The sequence below is a fragment of the Ixodes scapularis genome, unplaced genomic scaffold, assembly GCF_016920785.2.
Source record: "Ixodes scapularis isolate PalLabHiFi unplaced genomic scaffold, ASM1692078v2 PGA_scaffold8__174_contigs__length_109621045, whole genome shotgun sequence".
Classification (NCBI taxonomy): domain Eukaryota; kingdom Metazoa; phylum Arthropoda; class Arachnida; order Ixodida; family Ixodidae; genus Ixodes; species Ixodes scapularis.
This window is the reverse complement of record NW_024609883.1, coordinates 79,410,302-79,423,685: the sequence shown is the minus strand read 5'-3', so window position 1 is coordinate 79,423,685 and position 13,384 is coordinate 79,410,302. Positions and strand designations below refer to the sequence as shown.

Genomic DNA, 13,384 nt, shown 5'->3' with positions numbered 1-13,384 from the left:
CAATGTAGCCTTTGTCACAAATGTAAAGCGTTCGGTGCACCAGGTGTATGGGAACACTGAAACTTTGTGGTTTCCGTATCATAGTTTTGTTTCTTGTATTATTTATAAGATGCTAGTCATTGTTTTACTTTTTTTTTTCTTGTTTTAGCACTTGGTGACAGCGCGCCACCCTGACTTGTTGTCCTGTAAATGGAGACAATTTCTGATGTGTTACTTGTATTTTCGTGGAAACTTCTGCGCATTCTCTCTCTTTCTGGGAAGGATACTTAACCACGTTGTGATGGTCAAGAGAAATATGATAGAGATTGCGTTGCTCAATTCGTTGCTTTTGCAAGAGGATGAAGTGTTTGGTTTCGAAGTGTGCTTAGTACATTGGTTTCTAGGTTCTTTTTTGCTAACCTTGTCCGTTTTCTTTGTTTAACATTTATTATAGTCTTCGTCACAACTCCATATAACCAACCTAACTTCAGGCCACACATAAACTGTTCTTGACAGTCACAGTTGCACTAACTCAATATGATTTCTTGCTTCTCTGCAAGATGACGACGTTCGTCGACGGGACTTGCTTAAGACATTTATGCATAACATTTTGTCCACTGTGCATCTTTCATTTTCGGAGATTGACATGCAGCAAGCCACATTAGCTTTGCCTGAACTTGCTGTATTAATTGCAGCAGCTTATTAAATTGCCTATTAACGGTGAACCTGACACAAGGTTGCGACGCTCATCCATCGTATTTTAACTAGCCAATATTGCTTTTTTTTTTTTTTGTGATCTGTACAGTTTCTTTTAAAATCTTACATTTCTTCCATCGGAAAGCGGAAAGAATCGAGTACTATTGCATTCTGATGTATTAACTTTTATTGTTTTTAATAAAGAATATTGTTGTTTACAGAAACGTTTTGCCAGAAGTGTTACTTCCTTTCGGTGGCACGGTTCTATCAGTTCATGAAAAGCCGATTATATGCAACTTAGTTATTATAGAATACTACCATTACTTCAGTGTTTCCCCCATGTCAAGTCTTTGTTCACATTGTTAGGTTGCTGGGTGCAGCACAAGCTGAAAATTAGCCCAAATGTGCTTCGAGAGTGCATATGATGTCGACTTTATTTCACATCGCACAGCTAGATATATCAGATGTCCTGCGAGAAAAGAAAACCATGTTTTTTTGGCACTCGTAAATAAGCCTTGCGTCGCAGAAAGCTCAAAATTTGTGAGAATGTTACAGTAGCAGTTGGGATAGAATCTCAAGTTTTGACATGACTTGGATCAAAGATAATCGAGAAAGACTAATACTTGTGCCACACGGGCAACTTGACTGCCATTTACGACGAATGACATTTGTGAGATCGGCAAATCGGCTCGCAATCTGTCGCGCGTGGAATGCAACACGCCCGGAGTGTCGCGTGCCGATTGGCCGTCCGCTCAAATGTCATTTGTTGTAAATGGCATTCGAGTTGCCCGTGTGGCATGGGTATTAGTACTAAGTTTCTCTATTGGCCGATGTCCACCTAAGCCTAATAATATTGTCAAAACAAGAACTCAGATTGTGGGTGCTTGCGGCATTTACATCGGCGAAAAACACTTCTCGGCAACAAAGACTCTGCTTTCTTTTGCACTGACAAGTTTTTTTGTTTTTTTTTCAATGAAATAGACGCTACAGGCACCCTCAATGTGATTTCTTGTGGCGATATTAGGCTTAGGTGGATGTCAGCTGATAAAGAAATTCTTTCTCAATTACCTTCTCATCCAGGCAACGTTCTCAAACTTTTGCGTTCCATCACAAGCTCTAGTGTCACATTCTGACGAAGTTCCAGCTTTCTGTTTGTTTATGCGGACCAAAACCGGTAAACTTTTTTTTTTCCAGAAACGCCCAATCTTTGTAGACATGTTCCTTTGGCACTATTCAATCCGTATTGGTCCATTTTATTGCTGACAAGAATGATAGATGCTGGATAGCTTTCGGCTCTACCAGTTATAACTCGAGAAATCAGCAGTCTGTTTGTAGATACAGCATTGCCGTGCATTCTAGTTATACCACCAATATTCAATATCATCCCACCATCAAGGTGACATCTTGTGGACACAGCCTCAGCATCCTTTTTCTAGCCTCCGCGGCGAACACCTGTTCGAGCAGCAGTAACCTTCGGCACGTCTCGCCCTCGTGCGCCGAAAGGTTGCGCGTCCTCCCGACGTACTCATACACGTCGGAGGGCCGTCGCACCCGGTACCCGTCGACGCACTTCCAGTGCCAAGAGTGGATGCGGCCCTCCAAGATGGCTGCCTCATTTTGCATCTTGTCCCGCCCAAACTCCTCCACAATTTCGTCAAACTTGCGGTAAAAGTGGCGGTACAGCGCCTCGTCGACTCTGTTGCTGCGTCGCAGCGTGGCGACGGCGTCGTCGTCGAGTTCGTGGCGACGCCCTTCGCTCCTGACGTTGTGACGAAGCGTCACGAGCGCGTCGACATCCCAGCACAGGAGTCTGCCGAGGAGCACGAGGGACTCGACAAAGCGTTCAGCAATCATGACGAGGTGGAAGCGGCGTTCGACGGCTTGGATTAGTGTGGGAATTGCGAGCTCAGTTCGTTCATCGTCTGCTTCAAAGCCCAGGTCGAAGGTCATCTGGTTGAATCCCATCGAGTTGTGGAGTCGGGACTTGCGGATGATCTCGAGGAAGAAAGGCTCGCGGAGGAACTGGGAAAGGTTGACGTCGTAGACTGCGTCGAGCTTGAAGTAGTAGAACATGGACGCAAAGAGGTCGGTGGGGTCGCGCATGATGGTCACGTAGACGCTGTCTTCGGGCATGACCTGTGTGGGTGAGAGGCACGGAGACACGGTTAGACTCGACAGGTTGAAAGAACCGTGCTTGTTGCGTAGGCATAGGAAGTCTGTCTGCTTTGAAATGGTATTGAGTGCTTCCTCCTTAGGAGGTGGGGTCAATTTGGCCAGAGCAGTTTGTGTCCTAACGTGTGTTCTGGAGAGAATTGAAGGAACCATATTTTCTGACTTGTGCCCCATACCATGGGTGGATGCTTTACAGCATGGGTTCTCAAATTAGGTTTCTAGGAATGCGAGAGTTTTCCCAAATCACCCACTGGAGTTCTTTGAGCTCCCAAATTTCTTTGGGCAGCCCTGCACCTAAGCAAAGCGTTCACCGGGTTTAAGCTTCGTTCTAGAAGACCCGAGCCATTCATTGATGCAGAATTGTGTGGAAAACATTCCTTAGTATGTGCTGGCTATCATGGTGTTCTGCATCAATACCGAGAACAGGAGTCGGATTTTGGTCGCAGCAAGAGCGAGATCTAATTTGCCTCTTGCAGAGCGAGCGAAGATGGTATTTGTAGACGGTCTGTCCGCCAAAGCCAGCAAAGAGTGCAGTTCATCTGCTACGAAGTGCCATTCGCAGACGGAAATAAAACAAAAAAAACAGCGTACGTTGTCCACTAAGAGACTGAAAAAAGATTTATCGTCCGCTACAAACCGAGCATTGTAGCAATGTGGGATTAGACGCAGGTAAAAATTTTGATTGTCTATTTCACGTTGGAAGCCATTAACAACCTGCAGTTTTGCAAACCTCAGGTAGGTCTGCTGCCATACACAAGACGACATTGATCGGTAGATGGAGTATTATTAGGGACAAGTAAATCGGAGGTGGCAACACCTTTTTTGCTCTTTGGGAGTTGGTGCAACGGTCTTGCCTAACTTTTGCTTGATTTTGGACTCTCAAACTGGTAAAAAAAATCTTGCTGGTTGATTATGCACAAGCTATGGCAATACGTCCAATTGGAGGCCAAGAACGCGCTCATCTTGACCAAAATCTCGCCTCGGGAGGGGATCTTCGGCTGCCATACAGGGGAGATGGGCTTTCCTTGAGATTTAGAAAAAGTATAATTATGTGGACCCCTGCCTTGTGAGTTCATATCGTTTCGTCAAATTGAAACCTGCATTTTGTGGACAACTTTTCAACAACACACATTTTGAATACCCGTTTCATTGACACTGCAACATTTTGTGGAAACGCATTTTGTAGATGCTTGCTCCTGTGATGTTTCGTCGAAAACATTAATTTTTTCTTTTACGAAGTTTATTGGATTACTGGCTCTGTTTTGTTCACTGAGAGTATACCAGAACTATAGCTAGGCCACCCAGGAGGCTTCGATAGAGCGGAGACAAATTTGCGAGCCGTAATCCTAGGCTTCCAAAGAGTGCGTAGCACGGTCTCTTTGGAAGCACATGATTAGGCTCGAGCTTGCACCAAGCCTTGTCGGAGCCGCCAAGGGTTTGGCAAGCTAGGCTATTGTCCGAATGCCAGCAACCGACGTGACGTGCGTAAAAAGATACCTTCGACAGAATATTGCAGGCTCTGTCAATGAAATAAATGCAAGGGGCTTTCGACGAAACGTCGAGGAAAAGATCTGCCAATGAAGTGTCGTTTGGCGAACCGATTGCCACTACTGTGCTACAAGGTTGACACCAAAGGTCAGCTTGCTGACGAGTACCTCCCGCACGGCTGTTTCGTTGAACCGCATGTGGTAGGTCAGGAGGTTGGGCTTGCCCCCGCAGTGCCGGTAATCGAGCAGGTCAATCCTGGGGTTGAACAGTCGAGGATAGCCCAGGAGGTGGCTGTTTGCGGTGGGAAGTGCCAACAGGAGGTTGCGCTCCTCCGCCTGTCGCATCAGTAGGTTGAAGACAGAAGAGCCGGCACATTTGTGCAGCTTGAGGAACACTATGTTCTTCTTGGGGGTGCAGCGTTCATAGCCAGTCAGGTGGAGATCACTGGGCACGCAGCGGGATTAATCAACTTGAGCTTCATCTGCTCTTCTCCCCTTTCTGCCCCGACACAGCGGACAAAAACCTTTATGCCAATAGACTATTACTGGTTCGGTTCTCGGGAGCGTCAGTCTTGACTCCCTCAAAGAAAGAAAAATCCGGCCAGCGGAAAGTGTGCAAAACTACTGGTAAAATATGGTGTGGTTCAAAAAGGAGGCGACCTGTTCGCGTGTATTTTGTGCTCGAGTCTCTGTGGTCCTTTAGGTTTGGGTAGCAACAATGGCGTTTGTTGACCTCAAGAGCAGTCATGCAGCAGCATTGCAACCACATCGCAGGAGCAGGGGTGCCAAATGAAGCTTTGTCTCTACAATGTTTTATCGGGTAATTTGACGACAGACAACTCATCCATACAATCTGATGGTTCATCAGCATCCTTGTCATTGAGAATCGCTTGTGCAAGCACTTGTCACTGCACAAGTTGCTTTATTGAGTGAAATGTTGACTACGAAATTAGATGCAGGCTGCACTCTTTTTGCAGCCTTTTTGAACCACATACTCGGTACCATCTGTATCAATCATCCCATAACTGATTGTAGAGTTCATTTTGAATATTTTCACCTCTTAAATGGTCACTGCCCAATTGTCCTCACAGATGCAAGCACTCTAGAAACCTTTAGCCATACTACCATTATTTGCCCCATCTAAAAGCAACTAGCGTTATTTCACTTTGGAGACTCCATTTGGAGATTTTCAGAGATGATGATGAGGTGCACATGTAGACAGAGTCTGCAAAGAAAATTGATCTGTCTTGGTTGTTAGCTGTTCAAGAGGACTTACTTTAAATGATGATGGAAAAATACCATTGCCAGCAAGCTTGCAAAAGAGGTTGTGAAGAACAGTGGCCACAGCTTCATCTTCTTCATCTTTGCGACAAGGAATGACACCAGGGCATACTCGTTCAAAACAAAAATGCATGTATGTACATTCTCTTCTGGTTTCCGACACATTAAACATTTTTTCTATATTTGTGTGAAAAACTATAGGTAATTGAACAAATGTACAAATTATTGAATGCAACAAGAGACAACTTTAACCTATCTAGTTGTCACGCTTACAAGAAAAAGAAAAAATTGACCAATTGCATGCACAATACAAGAGTGCTTTTAAAATGTATGCACATCTGGGCGAGTGGAAAATACTGCACAGTGGTATGCACAAGACACGAATGAGCGGACAAGTCCATAATTTATATACCGTTTCCTTTCGGGACATTTGGTGGGGTTATAGAAGTGTTTTTTCTGGTGTTCCTTGTTCCACTGTATTGCAGTTCTTTTAGAGCTTCAAGGAAAAGCGCTACGCTTTAAAGGGGCCTTACAGTGCCCTTTCAAAATTATGTCGTCCTATGAATAGATGTGAAAATACTGCACAGGGGGTGGTGCATGATTATCCTGTGGAGGTGATACTGATAGGCCCATACTTGTAGATTTCCCAGCCTTGGCTTTCCTGCCATATAAAAAGATATGTGCATGTTTATACAGCCGGAAGTTAGCCTCAATGGGCGTATGGCGTTTCGGCTGTAGATGAGAAAGTTAGCCAGTGCAGTACAACCGCTAGCATGGGGTCTTTAATTTGCCCCAAGCAGTAGCACAACTGCGCATCAATTACGATGCTCATCCAGATCGAAACGGGCATGGGTGGCTTGTAATATTGGCAGCGTTCCATAATATGCTCACTCTTGCTCCAGAGTGTCTCACGCACTCACATCACTCTATCTGCATATATTGGGAGCAAGTTGGATTTACTTGACAAAAATTCGGAACCCGGCCACTGTGGAGCAACAATGTTTTAGGGATGGCACCATTTTTTAAAGGGGCCGATAATGCACCTTGGCGTCAACACCGACGAGTCGCAAGATGTTCAAGGGTGTTCCAAGTACAGAGTTAAGTGCTGGCATTTTATGTATGTACCGTACCCCTTTCTATTTCAACCTTGGGTAGCCAAACTCAAAACACCCACCAGCTATTGTACACAAATTTTCCTGTTTTTGCTATAATAAAAACAAAAATTGCTTATTCCACCTGTCGTTTCCTGCTGGGTTCTGCGTGGTTTTTTTGCTTGTGTGCTATTCATATTAGTCCCATGTTCTGCTCCCACCAAAAGCATACAACCTTTTTGTATCTGCAACCGAAAATATATTTTCTGTAAGGTGTTAAGCGCGAAACACACGTACGACGAAACATCCCAATCCGACGGTTGGAGGTGAGGGTTTCAACGCACTCCGGTGCTATGAAAACCCTCGCCCCCGAAGGCCATTCCGGCAGTTTGCCCGTCAGATCGGACGGTTTCGTCGTACATATGTTTTGCGCTTTAATGCAAACAGTAAATTAACAAAGCATGACATTATTTTTTCGCCGCTACGAGGCGTAGTGATGACATAAAAACACACACATATCAAACCTGGCAGGGGCAAACTCCCAGAACTATAGCTTCGAACTACCTCGCCCAATACAAAGGTATATTGCTTTCGCTGTGTTTGGAGCTAAACTAATCACAGTTCTCTCAGCTCCGCAAACACTGGCATCACATACACCAGCACATTTAGTTTGTCACTAAACCAGTACCGCCTGCCATATCAAAACTGCCGTATTGAATACAAGCAAGATTCATCAAGTCCAATGCGTAGCGTGGACAGCATGAAGCCAGTCACCAATGTGGCGGTAGAGTTTATTTACAACAAGACCGGTCCATGCTGGAGGGTTTCAAATACAAGATGATTTCAAGCATTTTCTGCCCGTTCCAAGTCCAAAGTGCCTTTTGCCCAAGAAGCCCCATGCTTCAGTGCCTGGAAAGGAAAACTCTTCTTCAATGTCAGTGCAAATATTTACTAGGTGTTCAATATATACTGACATAAATATCGCCAAATGTATATTAAGCCACTCAATTTTAAAAAAAGTTTGTCACAAAAAAGCGTAGACCTTGTAATTGTTGTAATACAGTTGATAGCTTTTGCTTTTTTGAAACAAGGCTTTTCTATTTCGTTTGCCATTTTTATTGTTGGATCTTTTTTATTTAGAGCACACTGCCTAGAATTAGTAGAAATATTTATTGAAAAACTCCAACAGCAGTGAGATAAATATGGACTTGCGCTGTCGAACAGGTTAGAAAATAAACCTGGAGCAACTGAAATACCCAGCTGCGTCTCAAAAACGGAATTTGCAACCAAAACAAACGTGATTTTGACTTTGCGTTCCTTTTTTTCTCCTGCGGGACTGCGAAACATGATTTGGTACGATTAGTGTCAAAAGCAGACTTCCAGTTCCTTAAAAGCATTGGCGAGATCTGCACTACCGGCCAAAAACGGCAGTTTGAGGGTAACTTTTATTGGGAGTGAAGTGCAGGCTGGATCATTATGCACAATGTGAAAAAAGGAGTGTGTAAAGTTTCGTTCACATATGACGAGCAATTAATTGAAAAACGAGATACTTGTATAATTATTCCATGAGCCCAGTTTCCACATCTGGCACTGTGGTGAACTCGTCGGCTTTTTACCCGACAGTCTGTGCAAGGCCACTCGCATATTAGTGTTGTTTTTGGAGTCAGTATCCCTAAGAAACATAGCACAGTACCTCCACCAATAATGAAGCTTGTCAAGCATGCCAGAGCACGCTAAAAAAATCCTTGCTTACTCCCAACTTTTCCCACCATAACTGTCGGAATAACTCTCGATGCGAATGATCCAATTGCCTGGGCATTGACTCGTAGTCACAGCCGGTATTTGGAAACATTTAGCAACGAGCATCAGCCACCTCTTTATGTCCCTGGCCGGTGCAACCACGGCGCGAATGAAATTTGTCCGAGCTAGGAAGTGTTGCCTCCTCAGAGAGAAATCAGCGAGAGACGGTTTCTACAAAGCAAGCAGGTCACTAGTGCTTCTTTGCTAGCAGTAGGGCATTTGCAGAATTCAGAAGGAAGGTCAGCTGGCAAGCTGTCATAATAGTTTCTAAGGCATTGAGTGCGTGGAAGCATGCTCAACAAAGCAGCATTAAATCAATTCTGCTATACAGATGCACTCCGCTTTTGGCCTACCTGACTGCAAGTGACAGTGCTTAAAGTCTGGGGGGTCTCAGGCGGTCCGGGACCCCCCTCCAATTTTGGCGGGGGGTCTGAGACCCCCCGTTTTACCTATGTTCCCTCTGTCTTAGTCCTGTGCTTGGGGAACAGAGATGAAAAGTTCTGGATAAATTGAAAGGATACATAGCTGTAGAGAGAAGCTGTATAAGTGTCGGTTTAACTTCACCGAAAAAGCGCACGAATTGAGCCCCCTTCCCCCCCCCCCCCCCCCCCGCGCTCTTTCCGAGGGCCTCTGTTCGAGCTAGGAGAGACCCCCCCAGACTGGAGGCAGACTTTAAGCCCTGTATATTTCCATCATCTACATCAAACTAAGTGAGTGTGAAATCTGTTTCACTGCATGTATATATATAAAAAAAAAAGAATTGCTAGAATGAGTTTGAACTACTGTTCCAGTTCGCTGCCAGATCACATGCGACATCCCACGAATAATTCTCGGTGAATGTTGTTGTTCCGGGGGCCAATGCTACACGGTGGAATCAAGCGGGACAGGGAAAATGTCCTCTGCTGCTATTGGTCTCCGACGCGGCGCTGACCAATCGCCGCAGACGGCGTTGTCCCGGTCCCGCTGTGTAACATAGGGCCCCAGGTTGCTGTGTGATCAGTCATAGTTTTGCCTCGCTCTAAATATACCCCATAGTATTCTTGTCTGAGTAAGCCAGATATAGCAGCCTACTGGGTGTAATCAGCAATGCTCTGTAATTTCCCAAAGTGTTCACTGCACACTGCCTAGTTTCCTGCGGGAAATACCGATACCGATCAAATCACTTGTAGCAGTGCAGAGCAAGATCAGTACACAGAGTTGTTACTGACGGGCAAGTGCAGTCTGTTCGCTCGAATGACCACTGACCATCTGGTTGTGAAATGGATCTTATAGACCCACACGCCATTTACAAACAGGTCAGTATTCGCTTGCAGCAGGTGTGGGCACTGCATGCACACAGAAACCAGGTGACGCAGCGGAGTGACGTCTGAGCCGCGTGTTGGCGTCGGTAATAGATTAGCTCAGTTGTGGAACTCCCGCAGAGGGAAGTACCCCCCCTCACCCTCTTCAGTGTAAGCTGCTGAAAGTTCAACAGCTTACACTTCAACAGCTTAGTCTTGTCGTTTGAAATGCCGTCTAGATTTTCGTTTCAAAACTGTGTGTTCCAGAGTATGGTGAAACGCCATCTAGACGCTGTGCTTCGAAACGCATGTATTCCACGGAATACACTGCAGTTAGCATAGCAGCCATCCCCAAAACGGTGGTGTGTCAAACGACGAGAGGCGGGCCGTGGGGGGCACTGCTCGTGAAAGCTGCGTCTATAGGCAACCTGCAATGCTGTTTGGTTTAGCGCCATCTAGCTTCTGAATCAAGAAACATTGGGTATGCCTGGCAGTGCGGGCTGCGTTGTTAAAACGCAAGCTATTATTCTGGTGGCTCCACTTAGCCTAGTGTCTGAAGCAAGAAATACTGGGTATCCCAGGAAGCCGTGATCGCGTAACATGCCAGTACGGCAGAAGCTACAGCCCTGGCAGGCCAATTGGAATGAGACTATGTATCATCAAAATAGGCTTTTACTGCAAAGAAGTATCAGGCTTTTCGCTGCATCATGCTTCGCTATGTGTGAGCTGCACTCGTATGCGTAGCACACCTCGAAGCCGTCGGCACGCAATGTGGGGCTTATCGTTCATCCTTTGCCAAGTTACGAGACAGAGTATAACCGTGGGCTCTCACTCTACTGGTGCCGCCTGTCCGTTGCCAGCTAGCTACGGGCAGTTACTTGACTGAGCGAATCTAGTAACATAGGTCGGTGTACACACGTTTGCAAATACGGCCTCAGGGCGCCGCCATCTTGGTGAGTTGGAATGCACTAGGGAGCGTCATAATACAATTACGCATCGTAATCGGATGGTTCGTAATCAGATTATCGTAGATGGCGGCGCCCTAAAGCCGTACATGCAAACATGCATACATGGCTTGCTCCGACGTCACATCTGCAGCGGCCATCATGAAGGACCTTGCTGCTGCGCGCGTACCTTTCGGGAGGGATCCAGCACTTAACGGCACTTCGTTCATTGTTAGTATTTTTTACATTACACTGTGCCCCGCGCTATATTGAAGATGACATGGACATGCCCATAAGGCCTGTGGGCATGTGCACAGGCCTCGTGTTGAGTAAACACGGAGGGTGAGGACAGCAAACGGGTTAGAGTGCCCCCTATTGTGTGGTAGCGACTGGCCATGGGTGTGGCCAGAGCGAACCAGGTGCGTGTGAAGATGATGTGCTCCCGCTTGCACGGGGCACGAGACTGAGAGCTGGACTCGCACGAGAACAGGGTCTGGACTCGATCGAAGCAGGGACCAGTTATGCTGATGTAAATAAGAGGAATTACATAAAACATGGTGTCAGAAGTGGGATTTTCACGAATTTTCACGAGTGCCAACCTCAGAATTCGCCACTTTTGCTAGAGAATACGGCTTCCAACATATAACCTCGAGCCCTCACTATCCACAAAGCAATGGACTTGCGGAAGCTGCAGTGAAAATAATAAAGAGCTCCATGAATAAGACAAGAGACCCGTATGAGACCCTGCTGTCTTATCGAACAACACCCCTGAAAAACGGGTACAGCCCAGCCGAGCTACTTATGGGACGCCGACTGCGGTCAAAGCTTCCCATCCCGAGCAGACTGCTGAGGCCAACAGCTCCAAACCTAGAGCAGCTCGCGAAGTTTGAAACAAGCTACCGGCTCAAGCAACGGTCGGCTTACGACAAACACCATGGTGTCCGCCATCTGCCCGACATAGTCGATGGAACAGACGTATGGGTTGTCGATCTCCAAAGGAAGGGAACGGTGCAGTGCCCAACATCAGAGCCACGCTCATATCTCGTTGACACCGGCCAAAGCGTCGTGCGAAGAAATCGTACACATCTCGTACCATACACCAATGAGACCACTCAGACCTTCACGAATTTTGCGGCTCCTGCCGATAGTGATGGGCAAGAAGTACCACAGGAGGGGTGCGAGGACGCATCACATCCTCACACAAGGACGGGACGCTGCATTAGACGTCCTTCTCGATACTTAGATGACTGATCATTCCCAAGGGGAGGGGGATGTGTGGTAGCGACTGGCCATGGGTGTGGCCAGAGCGAACCAGGTGCGTGTGAAGATGATGTGCTCCCGCTTGCACGGGGCACGAGACTGAGAGCTGGACTCGCACGAGAACAGGGTCTGGACTCGATCGAAGCAGGGACCAGTTATGCTGATGTAAATAAGAGGAATTACATAAAACACCTATAGTTCGATCTCCTGCCCAATACGAACTTGGGCCTGAGAGTACAGATCGATTGTAGTTCCGACTACAATGTCCAAGCCTTCGTCCTGGGCCGCGACAAACTTACCTAGTCCCCTTTCTTTGGATTGTTGACCGACAGGTAGTGGTACAGGACCACGAGCAGGAAGAGCGACACTCCGAGGGCGTTTGCAAAGACCGCTAGCTGGACGTCGGTGATCATCGTGCTGCAAAAAAGAGATACGGTTTCGTGATACGGAGCGGTCCGGTTCCAGCACGACCGGCGTCTCCAAATTACGAGTTGTAGGCCGAGGTTAGTAGCCAAAATGCATGGTATGGTTGCACAAGGGGGCCCGAATGATCGCGCTCCAATAGTTGATAAAGCATTCTGGGTCTCCCAACATGTGGAAAGCTCTTCTTTAGGCCAGAATTAAAGGGCATGCCGAGATGTCTACGTGTACCGCCTAGCCAGCAAAATTTTAGCCGGTTGCTTCCAAGGAGAGTCGCACGTTACTTTTGTAGAAAGTACCGTTACTATGTAATGGCAAACCTGTTGAAGTTATTAAGCCGTTTACTAACCTGGAGATCGGAGACTGCGAAGAGTTCTCGTCAAAACAAGCTTTCGGTGTACGCGAGATGTAACGTCACCACGCCGGCCACCATGCAAGTTATCCTCGAACTCCATGCTATAATTTACGTTTTATTTTTACTACAATCAAAACTTTAAAAATTACAAAATATTTTGTTTTGAATACTTCTCGATTGATTGTGTCTTTTTTTTTTCATTTTAACTAATACTAATGTTTTACCTACTCAACTAAGATCACGTGATAATAACCAACTCTCACTAACGCAAAATGTATTGCAAACCTGACGTCACATTAGTATTTTCGCCCATCAAGGTTACTCTTTTGCTATTGAAATGCTTAACGAAACGAACGCATCTCAAAAAATAGACCACGCCAGGTGCGTTCGATTACTCAAACTTTTTGCCGCCACAAACACCGCACTGGTTCGAATATCCAAGCAACAAAAACCGCGAGCCAAGCAGTGACCCAGCGCTGCGCGGCCACCGAGAGTCACTCGAGGATTACGAGAGTCGGGCAAGTGTGGGTGCCGAGGCGGGAACAAAGGAAATGGCGGCATGTGGAAAGCGCCCTTTGTCCGCGCTGAATGGGTCCCGTTTGTGCGCTGGCGGCGGGGC

At 46.5% G+C, this 13,384-nt stretch overlaps 2 protein-coding genes across 2 annotated transcripts; both read right to left on the bottom strand.

The window, feature by feature from the left end:
* Nucleotides 1-1,694: 1,694 nt before the first annotated feature.
* Nucleotides 1,695-5,696, bottom strand: LOC8032034 (galactose-3-O-sulfotransferase 4-like). Its single transcript, XM_042287037.1, has 3 exons — nt 5,611-5,696; nt 4,503-4,794; nt 1,695-2,811 (listed from the first exon to the last, which is right to left on the bottom strand). Exons 1-3 carry the CDS (start codon nt 5,694-5,696, stop codon nt 2,056-2,058), a joined length of 1,134 nt encoding a protein of 377 aa, XP_042142971.1. The 3' UTR covers nt 1,695-2,055.
* Nucleotides 5,697-7,483: 1,787 nt separating this feature from the next.
* On the bottom strand, nt 7,484-13,078 carry LOC115331819. Its single transcript, XM_042287036.1, has 4 exons — nt 13,051-13,078; nt 12,760-12,785; nt 12,290-12,407; nt 7,484-7,615 (listed from the first exon to the last, which is right to left on the bottom strand). Exons 1-4 carry the CDS (start codon nt 13,076-13,078, stop codon nt 7,533-7,535), a joined length of 255 nt encoding a protein of 84 aa, XP_042142970.1. The 3' UTR covers nt 7,484-7,532.
* Between the last annotated feature and the right edge of the window lie 306 nt (nt 13,079-13,384).